Below are 24,302 nucleotides of genomic sequence, written 5' to 3'. Positions count from 1 at the left end.
CAGAGGTATTTATACATTCCACACAGCTTATCTAATTAACATAAACTAGATACAGCAGTCAACCAATAAGGAATCTCCACACTTAATGGCTCGCTGGCCTTACTTCACAAACCACTCCCTCTGGCATTTTGCCAGGCCCCATCCAGACTTGTTTACAGACTAACATTTCTCTGGCAAAATGCCAGGCACCATCCTGACTTGTTTACAGACTCTAACAGAAGTATAAAGAAAAATGAAGTATTTGGCCACTAGGATTAGAATGGTAATAATAGAAATAATACTTATTGTTTTATTTTTATTTTAGTAGAATTTATTTAGCATCGATTATAGTCCAAGTACTTTATCATTCACTAAGAATAACCTTACAATTATTATTCCATATAAGAAATTTAACAGGTAATATATACATAAGTTAATATCAATATGCAAGTTCATAGATAACTTAGCCTAAGTACTATAACTAGAAAATAAAAGGACTTAGAATTGTGTCTAGACTTTTTTTTTTACTCCCAAATATGAGTCTTACTGCATCACCAGAATTGGCCTGTATGAATTAAAACATAATAAATAAGCTGTCTTTCTTCATTTGTCAGATACTATGAGAATGTTATTCTAGTCATCATGCTTAGGGAGGGGGGAAAATAAACCAGAAAACATCCAAAATATTGTGGGGCAAGTGTCTCAGAAAACACCCCAAGTCCCACTTTTGTCCAAATGAAAGAGTATTTATTTCGACCGGCCAGGACTGCTTCCTACAGGACCAAGGTGTCTCTGCAGAAAACAGTCTGGGGTGTCAACATTTTAGGGTATTTAAAGGCAAAAACCACATCAGGGTTGGCATACCTGTAAGCAAGCAGGAGTACAGAAGCAGAATCGTGCAGTTAGCAAAACAATGCAACGGATACACTGGCATTTCCCACGGGACTTTCCGGGTTGGCATAGCAGCAAACATGCAGAAGGGAAGTAGGTCAAGATGACCCTAGTTGAGGACAAATTAGAGAATGGTCACTAATGTGTAGACAACCAATCTCTGACAGGGTACATTATCCAAGAAAAATGGGAACCAAAGAGAGGACAATTTTACATTGTATAAAAATTGCCATTTTGTGTTGCCAAGTATGCTATGGTAGGTAACGATTAGTGGGTACAAAGATGGGTTTTCCCATAGGAGAAGTATTCCTTACATGATATAGAGTCTCAGGGTAAAATGGAGTCTGTTTGGTCATTGCCCATATAGCCTGGCCCATAACACAGAGTACAGCTAAGCCATGGGTAGAAAGGGTAAAATAATACCTTATGAAGTGTTTTGGAGGAGAGTTTGCTAAACTCGGAGAATACTAACCTAGCATCAGGTAGTTTTATGAAAGACGGTCACCATGAGGATTCTATGTCCATGGAAAATTGAATGAGTGAAGGGTAAATCCAAAGAAAAGACATTTTAAGGGAATGAGCAGTGTTTACAAATGTTCTCACTGGTAAGTGCCTAGAAGTTGATCACATTGGTGACAGTAGGAAATTCAAATAAAGTTCTGATCTCTATGGGAAATACCAGAGGTGACAAGACAAAATGTAAAAAAAAAAAAAAAGAAGACATGAATTCTTTTATTTTATCCATTTCCCTGCAATTTGACATGCAGATCCTTCCACACAGACATGGAGTCTATGTCCTTACATTAGAACCTGGACTATCTACACAGTTGTGTAGGCCAAGGGAACACTAGCATATGACTCAGATGAAAAGCATCTGTGAATTGGAAGAGAACCAGGAATCTGCCGACTGTCCGACACGTGACCGAGGACATCCTACTTCATCCAACTCTGGACACTCCACCAGTTGACCACTCAAGTGTGAGAGAAGTTGGTAGAGATGAGCCGAGTTTGAACAGGACCAGAAGAACCAACTATGGCTCACAGAAGTGTCAATGAAGTAACAACAGTAGTTGTTAGAAGCCACTAGGTTTGGGGTAGACTTTTACCCAGGGAAAGCTACTAAAAAGCAGGTGAATAAAAGAAAAGAAAAACAGTGACAGGCTACGAGGATGCTATGTGTGCTTCCAAAATTGGCTAATTAGATCTATAGCCTAAGAGGCTTGGTCCTCCACCTGCATGAGTATAGAAAATGAGGAATTTTTTCTAGTCGCCATTTAGTTGGGAACTAAGATGTCTTTCTAGGTCATCTAGTCTGATCTGGTCTAGAGAAACATGAGGAAGCCGAGATCAGCATAGGGGGATATGACTTTTCCATGGTGACAATGTGTTTCTGATCAAACCAAGAACACTAGTGAGTTCCTCGGATCCACAGTCCTGGGCAGCTTACTTTCTAACTTACTTGGGATCTTGCCCAGTCCTGAGATTCTATGACTCTGTGACTCTATCATTCTATAATTCCAAACCCAAGTAAACAATGCCAGCGCTCCAGACAGGCCTGGAACAGCAAAAGAACATGGTCTAGACTGAAAGACCAACTAAAAAAAATTTTTTTTTCATTTGAAAACACCAACAGTACCATCATGAACTCAAGGGAAACGCACAGTCCTGTGTTTCTGGTATTTCCTCCAGAGATCAACCAACCAGAGTATCATGAAAATGTCCTCTCAGCCACCACCTACGCATCTCAAAACCTCCTGCAGAAATTACTTACTTCAAAACTGAAGATCTTAGGGGTAAGACTTGCCTCCCTGTGTGAATTCTACTAAAGGGGCCGAGGGAAAGAATAGAAAGAAACGTCTGGTGGCCCATGTGTCCAGGTGGGAGTCGATTCCAAGTTTTATTTCCACTCAATTCAGAGAGTAGGGATTACATTTCTATACCCATACGCATGAGATGCTGCAAAGAGGAGAACGCAAGATGAAAAAGTCAAGGGCCCTAGGCTCTTGACATTCACATTCTCCATACTGACCAACTATTAAATTTTTTCTAGTTGATTTCTGAGAGAAGAAATGGGAAGGAAAATCAACAAAAAGTCAACAGGACAGAGTCTTATGTCTTGGATTATTGCAATTTTCCCAGTTTTATATTTTTTTCTGATCAAAAATCAGAATTCAAAGCCTGGCATGAAAATTACATGTATATTTGCATACAGCTGTTGCAGAATAGCCTCTTAATACTATTAATACTCATCTCTCCATTCATCCGGCTAACCCATGCCATAAAGATTAATTTTCTTTTTTTTTTTAACCAATCCCTCTTTAGGATAATGTGGGGATTCGGTTGTATTGGAGATTATAATTTGTCCATATCTGAAAACATTTGTCCTCTCAGGCCTCATCCTCCAAGAATAAAAAAAAAAAAATAGAAATTAATTTTTCAGAAAAAAATATAATAGAAAAGTGGAAAAAGATGGTCAAGTAAAATGAAGAAGAGAACCATCAATGTAAACTGCTTTAGCATCTATTCAAATATAATGAAATCCAAAATTGTGCTAAACAATTCAAATTACTTTTCAATGGAGCATCTAATAGGAGCTATAAATGGTGGTAGTGATGGCGGGTCAGATAGAGAATAGTTACTTCCAACTAAAAGGACAAGACAATTTTATGGCAATTTTGGCATTTAACATGAACTCTAAAGAAGTGGTGGAATTTCAACAAGTGGAAATAAAAAGAGAGGAAGGAGGCAGGACAGTCTAAGTGGGAAACACATCCTAAATAAATGCATATGGTAGCAGGTTAGGAATGGCAAAAGAGAGCTGGGAGAGGTCAATCAAGGCTTCAAAGACTCAAGAAGGTTAAAAAATAGGAAGCAACCATCATGGACAAATGAAAACCACAGGATATCCACATCATGCAAGAGTATTCATTGGTAAAAGAAATGAGCTGCCCAGACAAGAAGAGACGCAGGGAAACTGTAAACACTAGGGTTCAGTGAAGGAGGACAGTTTATAAAGGCTACCTATTGTAGGATTCCAACTATAAGGCATTCTGGAAAAGACAAAACTATGAGATAATGAAAAGATCAGTCAGTGCCAGCCAGAGGTTCTAGGGAGACAGAAAGGGATGCATAGGGTAACTCAGAGGATTTTAAGGTCAAGAAAATGATTCTGTATAAAATTGTAACACTACAATGGCAGACTTTTGCCAGAACTCGCAGAATGTGCAACATAAAATGAGGTCTAATGTGATCTCTATGGACTATAGTTGATGGGGTGTCCATGTCGGTTCATCAGCTGTATTAGATGTCCCTCCATGATGTGAGATGGTGGTGGTAGGAAATGCTGGGATGAAGGGGAAGAGGCAGGAAGAGGAAGGAGAAGAGATGTAGGAAACCTCTTAAGTTTCTAATCAATTTTACTGGAACCTAAAACTTTTCTAAAATATAAAGTCTATTGATTTAAATGAAATGCTAAATATGGTAAATGTCATGTGCCACAATAAAAATCATGAGATAACATATTTGTGTATTTTGGTACCAGGGATTGACCTCATAGACGCTTACCACTGAGCCACATCCCCAGCTCTTTATTTCATATTTTATTTGGAGACAATTGCTGAATTGCTTAGGGCCTTGCTAAGTTGTCGAGGCTGGCTTTGAACTCACCATCTTCCTGCCTCAGCCTCACAACCTGCTGGGATAACAGGCATGAGCCACTGCGCTGGACATGAAATAATACTTAAAAAATAATAAAAAAATTCAAAAGCAACCATGAAGGTACTTTGAAGACCCAAAATTCAATAATTATATGTGTTCCCTCTTTATGAGATTTGATAATATAGACAATTAGTTTCCAACCTATAAAATTACTGAAACTACTAAAAGTGCTTATTTCATAAAGTATATAACAAGTTCCTATGCCTCAATGTGGAACCACTGACCCACATTTTTGAGGAGGAAGAATACTAGAAATATGTTATCTTTAAAACATTTCTCTGAGTGAATCTAATGCCCACAGGATTCAGGAATTACTATTCAAACAATTCTGAAGAGTAATATAATTTGGAGTTGTTTTGGAATTTTACTTTAGCACTGACTCAACATGTGGAAAAAGAAGATAGGTGCAGGAAAGCCAGTTAGAAAATTCTAATAATTGAGATGAATGAGTGGTGGCTATTGAGGTGACTGAATTTCCCAGATTCCTATAGTAAGAGCAGTATTTGCCTCTATAATACTTACAATCTTAAGAAGTCAGAATGTGTCCTCCTAAAAGAGCTCACTCCCAAAAATGGAATAAAAGGGCTCGGGTTCTCTTTGCCCAGTATTTTTTAAAACTTACCAAAGCTTCTGCAGAGCAAAGAAAATGATTAAGAGTGTGAAGAGAGAGCCTACAGAATGGGAGAAAATCTTGGCCAGCAACTCCTCTAACAGGGGATTAATATGGGCAGAATATATAAAGAACTAAAAAAACTTAACACCAAAAAACAAACCAAATAACCCAATCAATAACTGGGCAAAAGAACTAAACTTTTTAAGAAACTTTGCAAAAGAAGAAACACAAATGGCTAATAAATTTAAAAAAAAAAAGAAAATTCAATATCTCTATCAACCAGGGAAATGCAAATCAAAACTGCACTAAAATCTCATCTCTCCAGCCAGAATGTCAGTGATCAAGAATAAAAACAATAATAAGTGCTGGCAGTATTGTGGGGGGAAAAGGTACACTTGTACATTGCTTTTAGGACTGCAGATTACTGCAACCACTCTGGAAAGGAGGATGAAGATTTCTCAAAAACTAGGGATGGAACTACCATGGTGACTCAGCTATCCCACTCCTTCATATCTTTCCAAAAGATCTGAAATTGGCATACTGTGGTGACACAGCCACCTCAATGTTTATAACAGCACAATTCACAATAGCTAAATTATGGAATCAACCCAGGTACTTGTCAATAAATGAATGAATGAAGAAATTGTGGTATACATATACAATGGAGTTCTAGTCAGCCATAACAAAGAATGAAACTATGGCACTTACCAGTAAATGGAAGAAAGTGGAGAATATCATGCTAAAGGAAAATTAGCCAAACTCAGAAATTCAAAGGTTTCATGTTTTCTCTGATATGCAGAAGCTAGAGTAAAATAAAGGAAAGGGGAAGGGAGATGACATAAAGATAAAGGGCAGATAAGTAATGTAGAAGGAAATGGAGAAGCAGAGTGGAGGGATGGGAAAGGGGAGGCAATGAAGAATGAATTCTTTAAAAATCTTAATATGTGCACATATAAATATACCACAGGGAATTTCATCTTGATGCATAAGTAAAAAGAACCAAATATAAATTAATAGATGAGTGAAAAAGAAGTCTAGTAGAGGAAAAGGAACAAGGAAGGGGAGAGAGAAGGGGGAGGGAAATGGAGACACCATGAACTGAAGTCTAAGTCCATTCATGGACGAGTTTGTCAGGATGAACCCAACTACTGTGTATGGCTATAAAGCTCTGATTTTAAAAATTGTGGGTCCAGGCTTCATGAAAATATTCTCACTTAGGGCTCCACTAAAAGTGATAGTTGCTATGGCAGCAAGTGAGATCACTCAGTCTGAGAAGGTGGACTGAAAGTAAAAGAGGGCAGAGGGCATAGACTCCTGTTCTTTATGCCATAGTTTCTGTTCTTTATGTCACTTTCGCGGTCTTCCCTAACACTTGTCAGGCTGCTGCTTGGTGTTGCATTGCATCACAAGTGTGGCACAGGAGGGAAAACAGAACAAAATACAGAGTCCAAGAGAGCTTTAGCCTTGGTAGGGGGACAGCAGGCTGAGCATGGGTCATAGGCAGGGGTTTTCTGACAGTCCACTTCTCCCTGAAACAGGCTGGTGCTGCAGTTTAGAATTGAGTGCTCGTCCAACATTCACTCATATGTGCTAAGGAGTTGGACAGCTTATGAAGACACAAGTTTCTTGGTTTCCTCCTGGGGATTCTGATAAGTACAGGATAAGACTGAAACTTTGCATTTCTGGCTCACAAGAGATGCCGAGGTTGCCATCCATAGGTCACATTTTCAGGAACATTGACTTAGATCATTTTCCCGATTGCCAAATATCACAGAGGAATTAAGCACATACCTGTGAGCATCATAAAGGGACTTTGACTATTCTTTTATTTTTCATAAAAGAAGGTAAACTGCCAAATCTTTTTAATCAAAAGAAGATGTAAGCAGAAGGGAATCCCGTCACTTTGTTTTTTTTTCTCACTATGATTTTCCCCTCATTTACAGGCTACTCAGATCCTGATTGGAATTGTAAACTTTTCTTTTGGAATTATTTTTCTTTTCACCTTGGTACCTCCTTACCCAAGGTTTCCTTTTATACTTCTTTCAGGATACCCATTTTGGGGCTCTGCTTTGGTGAGTATAATCAATCAAGTTCAATTTGAAGCCATGCCACCCAGGATGGCGGGAAATTCCTAGTTATGAAATAAACTATATTCAGGAGTATGGTGGGCTTTGAAAAGTACGACCAAGAAAAAAAAATCAGCCTTTGTGAAATTACTTCCCCATTAAATTACCAGAATGACTGTTTTCCCAGCTTGAAGTCTTGAAATTCCTCTGGGAAAATTTCTTTGGGCCTTGTAGTTGTTTATTTGTTCATTAATTTGTTCAAAATTTATTGCTAATATAATCTAGATCCATAGAGAAAGACAAGGATCCAAAAGTTAGTACAATGAGAGTCCTTCAAAGGGCTCCCAGGCCAGGCCAGGGAGAAAACTTGTCCACGGATCACATGAAGGTAAAATGATCTCACACAGGTGTAGGAAGTACTCAGGTAAACAGAGGCAAAGGAACAACTTCCTCCTTAGAGAAATGGAGAGGCAGAGAGGGGAGCACGGAGGACCTATTTAACCACGTTCAATAAACATTACTTTAGCATCTAATTTAGCACCAGAGAATGAGTGGAGTTTAGGGGTTGCTCATACAGGCAGTCCCCAATCTCAAGGTCCCAGTTGAGTGGAGAGTCAGACAAATTACCATGGAGTGATGAGTGATGACAAAGGTCATAGGGAAAGCATCTAAAAGCATCAGGGACATTGTCCAGAGCCACTTCCAGTCTGAGTTTTAATGGATGATGAAGATATATCCAGGGCATCCGGAGCAAGGGATAGGAGTGTCTTGTTGCATGCCAAGGGGGAAATAAATGCAAAAGGCTGGAGGTGTGGGGAGCGTTGTGTATTCTATGTCCTGCAAGAGTTTAGCACAGAGGGTGAGAGTGCAGGGAGGGGGGTGGAGAAATGCCAGCAAGGAGGCTAGAAACTTAAACTTGGGTGGGCTGTAATGGGATGGGAAGTTTCCACTGGACAATAATGCTATCATATTTGGCTCACCTTCATGAAAATTCTTGGGATTTTTTTGTTGTTGTTCAGAATTAACAGCATATTAGCTACCAACCCCAGATTAGGTTGTAAGAAAGATGGAATCAGATCTTATTGGTGATAAGTGGATGTGACACCTAGTGTGTCGTGACAGCAAAGCTGAGTCCACACAATAGCCGTAAAAGGAAGATGAGTGAGAAAGCTTAATGTCCCGTAAGGTTAAAAGAAAATCTCATGCTCAAATAAGTAGCGAAGCCTGGAGCCGATGTCCAGTGCAGTGTTTTTGTCCTTTGTCCTGTGTGGACAGTCATCCAGACAGCTTCCCCTTCTCAGGCGTGGCAAGACCATGTGAACTCAGGAGGAGGATGCAAAGGGAATGTGTGGACACCCATGGCGTGGGGACTCTTCCACGTCAGCTAACCATGGCCCCCATTAAGATACTCATTCTCTCCCACAGTTCATTACATCTGGAGCCTTTCTCATTGCGTTAAAAAGGAAAACCACCGAATCCATGGTGAGTGATGTTTCCCCTTGATTAAAAACTTACAACTTTGAAATTATTCATCCTAGCCTTGAAAGTGAGTTTTGAAAATCCCTAGGTGACCACAATTCCACAAACGGCCAAGTACTCATACCATGAAATGGCATTTGCTTCCTACTTTCATGGAATCGTAAGCTCCGAGTGCCAGAAGAGTGTTTTCTGGGTCACCAAGCCGAATTCTTATTCTAAATGTGAAGACGCTGAGGCACAGAAATGTTAAGCAACTGGTTCAATTTCCTCAGTCCCTTAGTGGTAGAATGCATCTCCATATTCCTGCTAGCCCATCACTCAGTCTTTCTGGATATTTAGTGCCTACTGCATGCCAGACACTCTGACAGACACTTATTTGACCCACAGGAAAGATATACTGTAGAAAACCTAATTAAGTCAGAAGTAGAATCTAGAAATCAAAAGTGTTGCTAAAGAATGTGAAATTATAACTTATAGATTCATTATAACTAGAATAGGTCTACCCAAAGATTCAGAGATATTAGATATTGATTATAAGCCAATAAATGATTTTTCTGAACCACTTATTGACTTATTAATAGGAGTAAATGTAAATATGTAAAAAGAATATCTCCTATAAGTTTGTGGCTTGAAATAAAAATTGCAGAGAAATGCAATGTTCAGTTTGACACAAGAGTCTTGAAGTGAAAATGCTAATGGACCCTGAGGTCTAAATGCAGTGGAACACAGTGACCCCACAAAGCCCTGTGTCCCAGGTGCACCCCTCCCCATTCAAATGGAAATCATCGTGGGTGCAGAATGTGAAAAGAAGGAGGAGGAATGTATTAAAAATTCATTGGATCCTCTTATTCTGTGGATGAGGGCTGAGTCCCAAAGAAATGAAGCTAGCCTGTGACACTGTGACACTGACTAGAATCCTGCTCTCCAGCCACCCTCTCATTGCTTTGACTATAGCACAGGCCGGACCTAAATCATTGTATTATGCTCTGATTCTATTTCAGGCGAAAGTGAGCCGGGTAATGAATTTTCTTAGTGCCGTGGCAGCAGCAGCTGGAATCATTCTCCTCACATTTGGTTTCCTTCTAGATCGAAACTACATTTGTGGCTATTCTCCAGAAGGCATTCACTGCGGTGAAATTACTGCGCTCTTGGTTGTAAGTATGCTGTAATTTTAGAGTAAAAAAAAAAAAGATTTCTTAACACTTAATTAGCACCATCCAGATAATACTGTGGATACACATGCCTTGTCTTTTACTCATAAACATTCAGGAAAACCATAATATTTGATAAAACATTCTATGACGCATTATGGAACAGAACAATAAATACATTACAACACCCACCTTTAGAAATTCACAAAGGGTGGAAAAGAGGTAAAACATCGAGACAAGCGAGCGATGTACTAAAAGTGATATACTAAAAGAAAAATACAGGCACAGCAGTTTGGTTTCGGTTCATAGTCCTAGAAGTACATTAGAATTTTAAGCCAAATTGTTCTTCTGATTTTTGATTTGGCTTTAGTAACTTAGGTTAGGCTTCTGATAGAGCATGGTAGATTGAAAATGGGCACTTATTTCTGCTCTTCCCAAAATACTACTAAAGTTAGTGTAAAGGAATGTAAAAGGTGTGAATCCACCTGAAGATAAAAAGGTAGTCAACACATCAAAAAATGGTGAAGAGGGACAGAGATGTAGGTCCCTGATGGAGTGAAGCATTTAGCATATATTGGGCACTGGAATCAACTCATGGTACCCCCCAAAAAATGGCTGAAGACACTAAAAGCTACCTAAAGGAGGTTCTAAGAGAAGTTAGATATTTCACATAGCAGAATCTAAGAATACTGAGCTGGTGGATGCACTTCAACCACAGACATCAGGGCAGAGAACAGAAAATAGGGAGACTGGTTCAGGTAATGGTGGGTTGGGCTATTAGTATCAACTCTTCTTTAAAACAAAAATGCTAAATCAAAAAAAAAAAAAGCCAAACAAAAACCATCTTAAAGATATTAAAAAATCAAAAGTCAGCTGGAACCGCAGGGTGAGTTCTGTAGCCATGGTACGTTAAAGAGCACCAAAGCTGCCATGTCTTCCGGCTGGTTTGTCAACACTGCCCATCTGGAATCTGATTCCCAGCACAAGCAGAGGCCCAAAGTCCACACGAGGTAGAAATACCTGGAAGAGACCTTCTCCACGTTGAACTAAGCCCTTGATGGAATTCTACACTCTTTTTCAATCAAGGATAAAAAGACATAACAAAGTACCCTGTCCCATCATGACAGAGAAATCTTACTGTATAATGTACATAAGGAACTTATAGCCATAGATCAAATGCCCTGTCAGCCACTTCCCACTCCCACTCCAGCTGGGATTTTAATTCCGGTAGTCAGTCATCAAGGGGGCAAGGCAAGAATTACAGACAGAGGAGAGAAAGAGGAAATAATGACGGAATATTTTTGGAACCAATAAAATGATTAACCCACAAGTCCCAGAAGCCTAGTGAATTCTGGACACCTGGACACATAATGAAAATGTAAACAACAAGGGCAGAGAAAATTTCAAAGCAACAAGTAAAGAAGGCCAGTTGTTTTCAAAAGATAGGTGATTTTTTTTTTTTTATCTTGGAGAAGATAGTAACTAGAAGGAAAAATAAGGGAGCTGGAGTCTCCAGAGTGTTGTTTCATCTTTAACGTGCCAAACAAACTAAGCCAAAACTATTCTGGCGTTTGCTAATTTAGACCCACGTAATGCTTCACAGACTTCTATACCAAGGGAATAACCAGGATGCTTAAGTTTAAAAAGCTCACCTTCACCTAATGTTGAAGCATCTTACCATCTTTTAAAACTGAAATATGTAGATCTTAACGAATTTTCCTAAAATGAACATATTTGTATACCAAGTTACTATTTTCTCTCTTTCTATACTGTGAAATCACTATGTCCAAACACCAATAAGAGTAGGGGGTTAAGTACCAAGTTCTTGAGAGCAGAGGGTCTACATATATTGTTTGAAATCTTTCTAAATGACAGATTTGACTATTCTCTCCCATTTATTTATGTATTCACTCAATTGTGTATTTATATCATTATGGACTTGTATGAGTGTTTATTTAATACTTTGAGTTATAATTTAATATTGTGCAAATTAAGAAAATTTCAGCCACTGTGAACTCTTTGGATCCTGTGATCCTTGTACATTCCCCTATTTTGTGAAGGGATTTATTTGTTTTAACATTTCCATAGTTTCAGGCACTACAAGATTCTCTAAGTTCTTCTTGTATATTCCCTGCACAAGGCCTTAGAAGCACTCATTCATCCAGAGGAGCCCACATTCATTCTGTCAATAAATGGTACTAGAAACCAAGATCAGGTACTAGATATGCTTGTTTTACCCAAGTACCATTGTTTCATAGACAGACCCTCTCAGCTGACGGTTATGAAATACCTCTGCATTAACCCAACTTATTCATATATCTATAAATATTTCTTAATGTGCTCAGAACTATGTATATTGAGCTGGACATGAGTTCATAACGATGCATTACCATGTGGATCATTTTAGCTTCTGAACTGGTTATTGGGAAACTACCTCCCAGTAGTGGGAAACCTGTCTCCCACCATCCTCCAGCTGTGCACTTATTTTTTCGATTATGTTCTGTAAATGCAGAGTGGTGTCAGAATTGTTGACCGGCATCTCCATGCTGGACACAGTGCCAATGAGCAGCACCTTTACATTCATGCTAATGGACTTCTTCAGCTTCCCACAAAACTCTGCTAAACACCTTTTTCTCCCTCACCCCTTCAGTGAGCTTATTTCATCTGCTTGTCATACAATTAGATGACTTTGCCACAGTCTACATTCTAGAGTCATCTACATTCTAGAATCACCCAATAACCTGAAATATACCATTTTTTTTAACTTGCATACATTAAAGTTCAGTCTTTTCAACAAGTTACTAATCTTCATGGAATTTACTCATTTGGTTTTTTCTTGCTTGTGCTTTTTGTGTTGTATCTAAGAAATCATTGCCTGACCAAAGATGTACTCTTATACCCTCTTCTAAGGTTTTTATTGGTTCAGGTCTTCCATTTGTCCTTTGAGTTTGTGTGTCTGTGTGTGTGTGTGTGTGTGGTGTGAGGAAAGGGATCAGTTTCATTCTTCTGTATGTCATCTAAGCACCATTTGCTAAAAAGACTTGTTTAACCTATTCTATTCCAAGCCACATTGATGAATATAATATCAATGGAGCATGACTGTAAGGGCTAATGTCTGGGCTCTAAATTCCATTCTATCACTCTATAGCCTACCCTGCGTCGGAACCACAGGGCCTCTATCCCCATAGCTTTGCAATAAGTTCTGAAAACACAGAGTACAAGTTCTACAACTTCACTCTTCCTTCTCAGGATTATTTTTGACTATTTTGGGTCCCTAGATTTTTATATGAGTTTTAGGCTCATCCTGTCAATTTCTGTCAAAAGAAAATTTCAGATGAAATTTTTTTAAGAGGTTGTGTTGAATTTTTAGACAATTTTGAGGGTTATTAGAATCTTAGCATAACAAGTTGCTGTATTTCCTAAACCATGAATCTGGGATATCTCTTTGTTTCATTTAGTTTTTAAATATGTTTCACCAATGTTTTATATTTTCAGTATATAAGCCTTGCAGTTCTTTTGATAAATTCATTCCCAAGTATTTTATCCATTTTGATGTTATCATAGCTGGAGTTGTTTTCTTCATTTTGTCTTCGGAATATTCATTGCTGAGGTGTAGAAGCACAGTTGATTTTTTTTGTATTGATACTGCATCCTGAAATCTTGCTCTCCTTTATAAGTCCTAAGAGTTCCTTTTAGAAGATTCTTTCGAATTTTCTATACATAAGAGCATGTCATCTAGAAATAGCTGGACCTATTCCTTTCCAAACTGGATGGTTTTGCCTGCTTTTTCTGTCTTTATTCCCTGGTTAGAATACCTAGCTCAACCCAGAATCAAAGCTGTAAAAGCAGGCATATTTGTCTTATTACTGAATTTAGGGGGAAGCATACAGTCTCTCACCACCAAGTATGATATCAGCTGAGGGTTTCTGTAGGTGCACTTTACCGAGTTGAGGAAGTTCTCTTCTATTTCCAGTTTGTTGCATATTTTTACCATAATTTTTTAATTTAGTCAAATGCTTTTTCTTCATCTTTTAGTCGGCCATATTACATGGATTGCTTTTTTCCCCCTGTCTTAAACAAACCTTGTATCCCTAAGAAACCCCATCCTGTTTTAGTGCACAATCCTTTGTTGTTATATTGTGAGATTCAGTTTGTTGACACTTTGTTAAAGATTTTTGCATCCATATTCACAAGGAATATTGACACATAGTTCTTTTTTTGTGGTGTCTGTGGTTTTTGCTTGTGGTTAATACTGGCTTTATAGACTAGTTGTAAAGTATTCCTTTCTCATGTTTTTGGGGGAGACTTTGTAAAGAAATGGTATCAGATCGCCTAGAAACATCTCATAAAATTCAAGATAGGCCTGGACTTATCTCTGTGAAAAGTTTTTAATTCCTTGATGTATATATGAATTCAAATTTTCTATTTCATCTTGAGTCAGTTTCTAAGAGGGTGTCCCTTATTGTCAAAATAAATGAATGAAAGACTATGGCGATATTGACTGTTCAGAAAGACTGTCATGAAGGTCCCATGTCAGTAGAGTTGCCAACCCATCATCTAGAAAGTTGAACGAGCAGAAAAGGGAGAAATTAGCCAAGAGACTAAACACATCACAACTGATGGCAACTGACCTTTTCAGAGAAGGCACTTTTGTTCCAGTAGTTTTGAATGGAAGCATTGTAGCTGCTAATGCTGAGGAGCCAGAGCCATCTACCCCACTGTCCCACCTTCCGAAATATCTGCTTCTAGAGTATCTTGAGGACCGCAGCTTGAAGTCTGTAAGAGACGAGGTGGTGGTGGTAGTGATGGTGGTGTTTTTGTAAGTAGGATCTCATCCATGAAGGCTCAGTGCAGTCTCCCTCTGATGCAAAGTAGCCAGTTTCTTGCCTAACATCACCAAGATTTATTAGAGTAGAAGACAGGCAAAGGAAGATGGTTCATACCGATTAGCGGAAAACACGGACAAATGTATTATGCGAATCAGTGTTAACAGAACAGGGTAGAGTAGAATCATGCATTGAGATATGGTATAATGCAGAGTTTCTGTGGATTTAATCAAGGATTAACAAGGAAATAGGAAGTCATTAAATATTGTGAGGACCTTGAAAAATTGTCCCATGCCTCAGAGGTGGAATGTGGGAAAAAGAGTCTTTCCTAAAGTCAATTTCTTAAACACCGAGTAGACTGAGGAAAGTTTCTGTAAGGTTTTAATGCATAGCCTCATTATTTCTTCTAGAAAGAATATTGGTTTGGGAGGCATTTTACTTATTGGTCCTTGTGCCTGGCTAAGAAAACAGCATCATAAAATTGACTCCTGCCCCAGGAACTTATTCTTTCAGATACACAAAGGCATAGACAGAAAGGATGGGTAGAGGCAATGCTTTAGCAGACCTTCATGAGTCAAAACGAAACAAGAACAGCTCTGAGAAGACGGTGAAGAACTTCCGGGAGATGTGATTCCTGGGGGCGGGAGGCAGGGGGGACAAACCCTGAGTGACAGAAAGTGCTGAACTTGCCCCATCCGCATAGACATGCAAGTCCCAACAGGGAAACTCAAGGGGCTTCCGTGGAACAGGTGCTAAATGAGCTCCAGGAGCAGGACCCTAACGGTGGGGGGTCTTGGCTAGACCTCCATGAAGCCTCCATAACCACCAAGCACCCACTCACAGACCACCAGGGAAATCTACAGCAGTTCAAAGCTGGGTTTATTAAATATGCAGAAGAAGACAAGAACGTAGGGTCTTGGGCTCAACAGGGGAAAGTAGAGCGGGTACTTGCAGGGTTTCATCAACTGAATTTATTCATAAAGAAGTTTTCAAGAAGAGTAACACTAGACCTGGTTAAAAACTGGTTAGAATTTACAAACTCAGGAGTATACAAGGCCAGTGGATGGTGTTATTCTTGGAAAACATGAATTGACATGGAAAAACTGTTGCCTTATCTTTACTCTAAAAAGACTTCAAATAAAACCTGGAACTGATACCTGGTTACACACATCATGCTTTGGTGCATTTTGTAAATTTGCTGGTTCATAGTATAGTTGTTTTTAAATTCATGCTTTCTGTTCAGTTCTCAGTGATCTTAACCAAAAGGAAAAAAATTAAAAGACAATGGAAATTACAAAGTGGAAAAAGAAGACACAGCTAGATTGTCAAGTGACTCCTGTGTCAGCTGACTTCTAACAAGTGACAACAGGGTTCAGGAGACAGCAGAATGACATCAGTGTGCTGAGAAAAACAACCTTCAACCACTCACCCATTGTTGTCCATTCTTATAAGAATGTAGTTGAGAAAAAGAGATAAAGGATCTCAGAGATAGAAAAAAATTGAATCGACCTCCTGAAGACCTATTTAGGCATAAAAGGAATAATAAGGAATAAACTCTCAGGCTGAGGATATGGCTCAGTTGGGAGAGAGCTTGCCTGGGTGCAATCCCAACACCACACACACAAAAAAGAATGAACTCCAAATAGGAAAAAATAAAAACCAGCACCAGATGCAAGAAGGAACTAAGATCAAGAAATGCCATGAATATGTGAACAAATGTAACTGGATATTGCTTATAGAAAGTAGTAATAATTATAAGTACTAAGATTAAGCTGTAAGGACATGTTTAAAATAACAGAAAATACTAATATATAAGTAGAGTAAGGGGCAAATGGCATTTCTTCTATTTATATTTGCTAAAGGTAAACATGATAGTGTTATCTGAGCAGAGAATGAAGGTTTTATAAACTTTAGACTTTGGTGAGCTAAGTATGTTTTAAAGTATACAGTATCATCAAAAGTAAGAACCTCAATGAGCACATTGGCAGACACCTGTAATCCCAGCATCTGGGGAAGCTGAGGCAGGAGGATTACAAGTTCAAGACCAGCCTCAGCAACTTAGTGAGGTCCTATGAAACTTAGTGAGAACTTAGTGTTTTTTTAAAAAGGGATAGGTAGGGGCTGAGGATGTAGCTCAGTGGTAAGGAAGCACCCAGTACCAAAACAAACAAAAGAAACGTAGACCTAATATACTTAGAATACTATACTGAATATAATGCACATTTTTGTAGAACATACAACAAAAGGAAAATAAGCACACATTAAAAAATAAAATCATTCTAGATTAACACCAAAGTTGAAGCCAAACAGTGTATGTTCTATGCAATAAACCTTGAGCAATAATAATAACCTCAAAACCCCTATGTGACTATGTATTAAGATGCTTCCAAATGATGTAGGAGCCAGGGAAGAAATCATAATGGAAATATGACAATGCTGTAAAGGGAAAGATCAAAAACTTGTGGGCAAGAGATAAGCACCACTATTGAGGCAATTCATAGTACCTCGAAAGCTAGATACTATAAAATAGGAAACGTGTAAAAATTTATGGTCCAACGATTGAGAATTAGAAAAAAGACAGAAAATTGCTCCCCCCCCCCGACCCCACCCCTCAAAAGCAAGAGCATACATTAGTGAAAAAGAGAGAAAAGAATTCGTGCACATACTAGTAAAGATCAAAACAGTCAACAATGTTTCTTGGAAAGTGCTAAAAATATGTAATTTATTTTCTTTTCTCCACTTCTGGTTATGATAGAGTAGTACCAGGACACCTCTCTTAGGAGAGGTGTTTTTTGTTTGTTTGTTTGTTTGTTTGTTTTGGGGTTGTTTTTTGTTTGTTTGTTTGTTTTGTTTTGTTTTGGTACTAGGGATGGAATCCTAGGATGCTTTACCACTAAACCACATCCCCAGCCTCTTTTTCATTTTTTTATTTTGAGACAGAATCTTGCTAAATTTCTTAGGGTCTTGCTAAATGGCTGAGGCTGGCCTCAAATTTTAGATCCTCTTATCTCAACCTTGCAAGAATCACTGGGATTACAGGCACAACCACTTTAAAACTGATTAGCATTCCACCTGGCTGTTGGAATGCAGATGAAGGAAACCACAGTGACTAGGATCTGAGGAGCAAGGCTCTTGTCAAGAATTGTCCACACAAAGCCAGTGTTCTCTACCACTTTTCTCCTTGAGGTATTTGCTGACTCCTAAGATTTACAGGGTACCAAATCAGAAGCCAGGCTGATAGGAAGCAAGGTCATCATGAACAATATTATAAAAATAATCTGACGCTGCAGACGAAATTCACAAATGCCTTATAAAAGCCCAACAACCCAAACTATGTCAAACCCACCTGTCACAGCAAAGGAGAAAAGAGAACATCTGAAAATTCTTTAATAAAGATTCAAATCTATAATTTAAAACTTTCACCCAAAAAAAGAAAGAAAAAGAAAATCAATTCAGGAGCAGATTAGTTCTTTCAAATATTTAGAAAAGGAGTAACAGTAACTTGAACAAGTACTTATATGGTACTGTCACAATCTTTGACACTAAAATGTGACAAGGACATTGCTAAGAATAAGACAATTATAGGAAGTTCTCTTTTATTAACCTTGTGTAGACATCCGAAATAAAAGATGAGGAACCAAACTGAGTGATACACGTGAGAATTCATCACGGGCTACTCAGTCAAAACCAGAAGTACAGTTGATTTCACATTCAAAAATTTATCAGTAATAGACCTAAATGTGAAACAGTAAACTATAAAGCTTCTAGACTGGGAGAGAGAATTTAGGAGAACATTTTCATGACTGGAGGTGCTCAGAGCATGAAAGAGACTAACAAGAATAAATAAATAAATAGGAATGCTTTTTTAAAAATTTTTTTAAGTAAAAGGAGCAAACAAACTAAAACTTCATCAAAGTCATCATTAAGAGAGTGGAAATCAAAGCACACAGTGGGGGTAATTTTTCCTATCAAATGACCCATATGTGGAATACACTTGAAAATTAGTAATAAACTGGCAAAAAGTTAAAATGAGAAAGGCTTTCACAAGCACATCAGAAAGAAGACAGATGGCTAGTGAGCATGTGAAAATGTGTTCAATGCCATTAGTCCTCAGAGAAGCACAAATTAAAATCACAGTGAGATACTACTATGTATACATTGGAATGACCTTAATTAAAAATATTGGCAATACCAAGTGTCAGCAGGAATGTGAAGCAGCTGGAAGTCTTACATATTTTTGGTGGGGGGCAAAATGAGGTGTTCACCTTGGAAAACTATTTAGCGGTTTTTAACACGGTAAAATACACCTATTTTATGTCTCACACATGAGAATATTCACAGCAACTCTGTTCATCATGGTGAAAACAGGAGTAATTCAAATGTCCATCAACAGCAAAAGAGCTCAACAAGTGGTGATTATTCAAATAACAGAGTATCTCTCAGCAAGAAAAAAGAATGGCTTACTGATACATGGATCAACACGGATGAACTTCAATCCCTTATGGTTTTTTATTGGTTCTTTTTAGAACCATGACAGTAGAATCCATTTTGAAGTAATTATCCAAGCATGGAATATGTCTTATTCTAATTAGGAGCCCATTCTTGTGGCTGTACCTGGTGGTGGATTCATACATGTTCATGGAAAAATTTTGTCAGATTCATTCCACTGTCTTTCCTTTTCCTATCTGCTCAATCCATTATGTTAAACACACAATTTCAGATACAAAAATGAACAGGCAAATTTAATAAATGATCTCAGAAATTCAGAGGAGAGGATACTCTAGGTGATGTCGGAGGATTGACAGGGAGAAAACAGAGACCTTACTGGAGTGATGGCAATGTGCTGTATCTTGATATAGGAAGCAAACAGATAGATAGATAGATAGATAGATAGATAGATAGATAGATAGATAGATAGATAGATAGATAGATAGATAGATGATATAGATAGAATGTACTTCTTTATTTGTAAACTCTAATGCTAAAAATATTAGGAAATATTTTTAAAGCAGATAACAGTTTTATATTTTTATGTACAGAGTGCATATAACTCAAGAAAAAAGTCAAAAACACTACTAAAAAGGGAAGGAGTTTATACAAAAGCAACTCAAATTCACTAGTAACCAGGGAAATGACAAATGTATTAACAATGGACTAATATTTACATTCATTAGCCTAGAAATAATTAAAGAGATATCACAATTATTACTGGCAGATACATGGTGAATAGGATGATCTCATGTATCAGCAATAGAAATATAAGATGTTTATACCCTTTTAGAAAGAGAGGAGACATTGTTTACTCTTATGAAAGATGCATATACCTTTTAACCCTAATATTCACCTCCACAGCAAGTAAACCACCTATAATTATGGGTTTTGTACATTATCTGGCAATTAAAAACATGTGGCTCTAAAATAGTCATTTAAAAATGCAGTAGAAAAACCTGGTTGAGGAACAGAATGTTATTGTATTAACCTTTGCAACTTCAGTGTAAGATTCAGCTCCCAGAGGACGACACACCTTGGCTGGCACAGCCCCTGTGTCCAGCCTCTGAGCTATGACAAAGTGTGTGTCCCTCTTAGTCGTGCACTTACTTGCTATGACTAAAAGACTCAACCAGCACAATTATAGACTAGGAAAAGTTAATCTGGGGGCTCCCAGTCTCAGAGGTCTCAGAGAGACAGTGGCTCCATTCCTCAGGGTTCAAGGTGAGGATCATGGCAGAAGAGTGTGGCAGAGGGAAGTGGCTCACATCATGATCAGGAAGCAGAGAGAGATTTCCACTTGCTACAAGATATATACCCCTAAGCCATGCTCCCCAATATCCACCTCTTCTAGCCACACCCTACCCACCTTCAATTACCACTCAGTTAATTCCTATCAGGGTATTAATTCACTGACTGGGTTAAGGCTTTCTGTTTTTTATTCCTTTTTCTATCTCTACCACCTTCTTTCTTTCTCCTTTAATAGATCACTTTTTGGATATATTTTTGTATTTGACATATTTATGAAATTGAGTATTGCCCATGCATAATTTAGAAACTGTATGATTCATGATATTCTGTGTTATGCTATGATGAAATAACTGTATACTCTCAGGATTCTCCGCTGACTTGATTCCAGAGCATGAGAAATACTTGAGAAATGGGGGGGAGGAGGGTTATTACATAGGCATCACTGCCTCATTCTAATCAGAAAAAAATAATGTGCTAATATGATGACTCTTCTTTATCTTCTGTGTTTCAGGGAATATTCACCATGTTGATGATCCTCAATGTTATCGAATTACTCATTTCTCTGTCTATCTCAGTTTGTGGATTCCACTCAGAAGAAGATCATGACTTTTAGGACTGTCGTTTCTAGCACTGTGAGAATAAAATGTGTTACAATATTCCTGAGAGATGAGCTCTGCCCCAAAGGAACATAAAATCTTCAGGCTGCCAACTCTGTGACTCACAGAGAGGGTGGGTGCGAGGACACGTTGGCACTCGAACACTGCCTGCCTCTTGACCAGGGCATCTCCCCTCTCCACACCTCGGTGCCTTCAGCTGTCCTTCATGCATTCTTTCACCTACAGGACAGCAGAGTGCTGTTGCCCCAAGACAAGCAAAGGTTCAAACCAAAGCCCCAGGTCAGGGTGACCAAGTTCTCTCACTTTTCTGATTCAGAAAAATCTGCCAGTTCCTCTAAGGTTCTGTCCTGTGATTCCTACTCTGTTTTGCAGAAAGATGAGTTAGAGGCAAAAATGGTTTGGCCCACAAAATATATGTTGATGCTGAAAGATCATCCGTGCAGTAAGCTGACCAACTAGAATGGTAATGATAAAAACAAAGAGAACAAATATTTATTGAGCCACTGTGGTGCTCCAGGCTTCATGCTAGAACTTAGCATGCTTCACCCATTGCTCATTTTGTCTCACAAAAGAAGTCAATTTTAATATTATACCCAAACAAGGAAGCTGAAGAACGGAAAAAGTATGTAATTTTCTCAAAGTCACAAAGCTTTCAGGGGCAGTCTGGCTGCAGAGTGTAGAGGTCTTAATCTGTAAACCAATCTCTGCTAAGGTTTTTGGTCTCGGGATCACTTCATTAAAAATTATAAAGGAGTCTTTACACATTAGTACAAATAAAATTTTTCCTAAAGTATATTTTTCAAAATAAAATAATTAGTAGGGAGGATGATATTGATTTCTGTTTTCAGTAAGCTCTTTAATGCAATGGTTCCTAGACTCAATTGAATATTCAAATCATCTGAGGAACTTTCATAAATTCCCGTTCACCAAATGCAAACACAAACCAATTGGATCTGAATGTGGTGAGAGCCAGACATCAGTCTTTTTTAAAAAAGATTTACAAAGGATTTCCAATGCAGAGCAAAATTTGGAAACTATTGCTTTCCTCCGGCACAATGGAAGGCAACTGGATTCTCATCGTGGCTTTTGCATTCACTCTGATGTATGGGTTCTGGAGCCTATGGGGTGCCCTATTGCAATCCTGTGAACAATGGAAATAAGTTCTAGTATTAACATGAAAATAGCTTTGAGCTCATGGGCACCCTAAAAGTGTCTTGAGGACCCCAGGAAATTCCCAGACCACACTTCCGGAATCACTGCCTTCCGCTGACAATATCTTCTGGGCATTAGGGATCTGCCTGTGCCATTTCGATTGTCCTGACAGCCCTCTGAGCTAGCTGTGCCTTTGTCAGGGACGTGAAACCCACATTCTAAGTAGCTAACTTTTCTGAGATCACAAAGGGAATATGATTTAGAACCAGGATTTGAATCAAGATTGCCTAACTCCAAATCCCATTATCTTATGCTCACATGGGCTTTGAGCAAACAAAAAACTTAGCATACTCAAAGAAAATAAATTAACAGGCTTTGTCTATAGGTATGTATGGGTATGAAGGTGAAGGACAGGGAAATGGCAGGAGGAAAAAATGGTCCATTTTGAAAAAAAAAATTTCCAGGAGATGAGGATCTGATAAAAAATATTTTGGCAACTGAGTGATGTTCAGATGGGTGAGGTGTGAGAAATATTTAAGGTTGAACCCCCGGCAGGTAAAGATAATGGTTTTTAAGTCAGATCTAGATTTAAATATTGGTTTTGCCCCATAAAACTGTGACTTGAACCAACTATTTAAATTTTATGTGCTTTAAATTCCTAGAATAATATGCAGAAATAATAATGTCTACCTAGTGAGTTTGCTGTGACCCCTAAATGAAATATGTGAAGTGATTTTATCAGTATCTAGAACTTAAAAATTGCTTCATAAATAGTAATTGTTTTGTTTTGTTTAGTTTTTTGGTGCTGGGGATTGAACTCAGAAGCACTCAACCACTGAGCCACATCCCCAGCCCTATTTTGTATTTTATTTAGAGAGAGGATCTCACTGAGTTGCCTAGTGTCTCACTGTTGCTGAGGCTGGCTTTGAACTCACCATCTTCCTGTCTCAGCCTCCTGACTGCTGGGATTACAGGCGTGCCCCACCACACCTGGCTAATAGTAGGTTTTTTAAAACACATAATTGTGATTATCCTGCTCTTGAAACATCAGTTATTAGGTGATTTACTAACTGTGATTTGGGGCCAGTTTTCCTCTTTTCCTGAACTATAGTTTCTTCAATTATTAAACAGAATCTCTACATGTTATGATACTTTTCCATGGGTGGTGCTTGGCATATAAGTAGGTATTCAATTAATGTTACTTGCTGTGAACAATATAAAGTAGTCCTACAGGACAGAAGGAACTATAAAGCTCTTAAATATTTGAATTTATACTTTCCTTAGTACGAATTATAAGCACAACATTGGGATTTTATGATCTGTAACCAAATTCTATTTTCAGTTAGATATTTTGCCTCATTTCTAAGGGACCCTGTATCTCCCTTACCAATGCTCTGAAATAAAAACCTTCCAACAGCAGATACTCCTGGACGTCCAGGCCTTGCTGAGAATTGGTAGTATTGTTACTTCCTAATATCGGGTGGCCACAGGAGAGCTGTTAGTCTCATCACGCAATAGAAAAACTATCCCTGTTTTCAAGGGACACGAAGACCAACGGCTGAGTAAGGAAAGGACACAAGTAATAGGACATAGGGGAATAAATAAAAGAAAAATTCATATCAGGCAAACACTAAATAAAACTGGTATAATTTTTAAGTTAACTTCATGAAGTCGATTTTTTTTTTTTTTTAGAAATGAGAAGACTGGTAGGTAATGACAAGAAGCTAATTCAAAGAAATACTTTTAAATGTGTAATAGAATACTACATAGCAGCAAAATATCCTCAAACATTCAAAGGGAAGAAAGTGACAGATCCAAGAAGATGCTATTGATAAGCTCTGAGTGTGAGAATTTCAACATACTCAAGCACTGAAAGGACCATCCGTCCAAACTAACAACGGAAAAATGAAAGGTTTTTTTATTTGTATAAAATTAATTCAAGTTCATTTAGGATGCACCACCCATACAGCCATCTGTTTTCTCATTGGCCACGAAGATCAAAATAACAAACAACCCAAGACCGATGGGGGAAGAAAAGGGCTTAACCAGAGGGGGAAAAAATGCCAAAGACT

The 24,302-nt window shown here is 38.3% G+C and overlaps 1 protein-coding gene across 1 annotated transcript; it reads left to right on the top strand.

The window, feature by feature from the left end:
• Positions 1-2,510: 2,510 nt before the first annotated feature.
• Ms4a5 (membrane spanning 4-domains A5) lies at positions 2,511-21,074 on the top strand. The gene is made up of 5 exons (XM_026411631.2): positions 2,511-2,663; positions 7,144-7,272; positions 8,692-8,748; positions 9,747-9,899; positions 20,973-21,074. The coding sequence occupies exons 1-5, from the start codon at positions 2,511-2,513 to the stop codon at positions 21,072-21,074; spliced, it is 594 nt and encodes a 197-aa protein (XP_026267416.2).
• The last annotated feature ends 3,228 nt before the right edge of the window (positions 21,075-24,302 follow it).

Source organism: Urocitellus parryii, chromosome 4 (assembly GCF_045843805.1).
Source record: "Urocitellus parryii isolate mUroPar1 chromosome 4, mUroPar1.hap1, whole genome shotgun sequence".
Classification (NCBI taxonomy): Eukaryota; Metazoa; Chordata; class Mammalia; order Rodentia; family Sciuridae; genus Urocitellus; species Urocitellus parryii.
The sequence above is the reverse complement of the archived record's forward strand: the minus strand, read 5'-3'. Positions and strand labels throughout refer to the sequence as shown.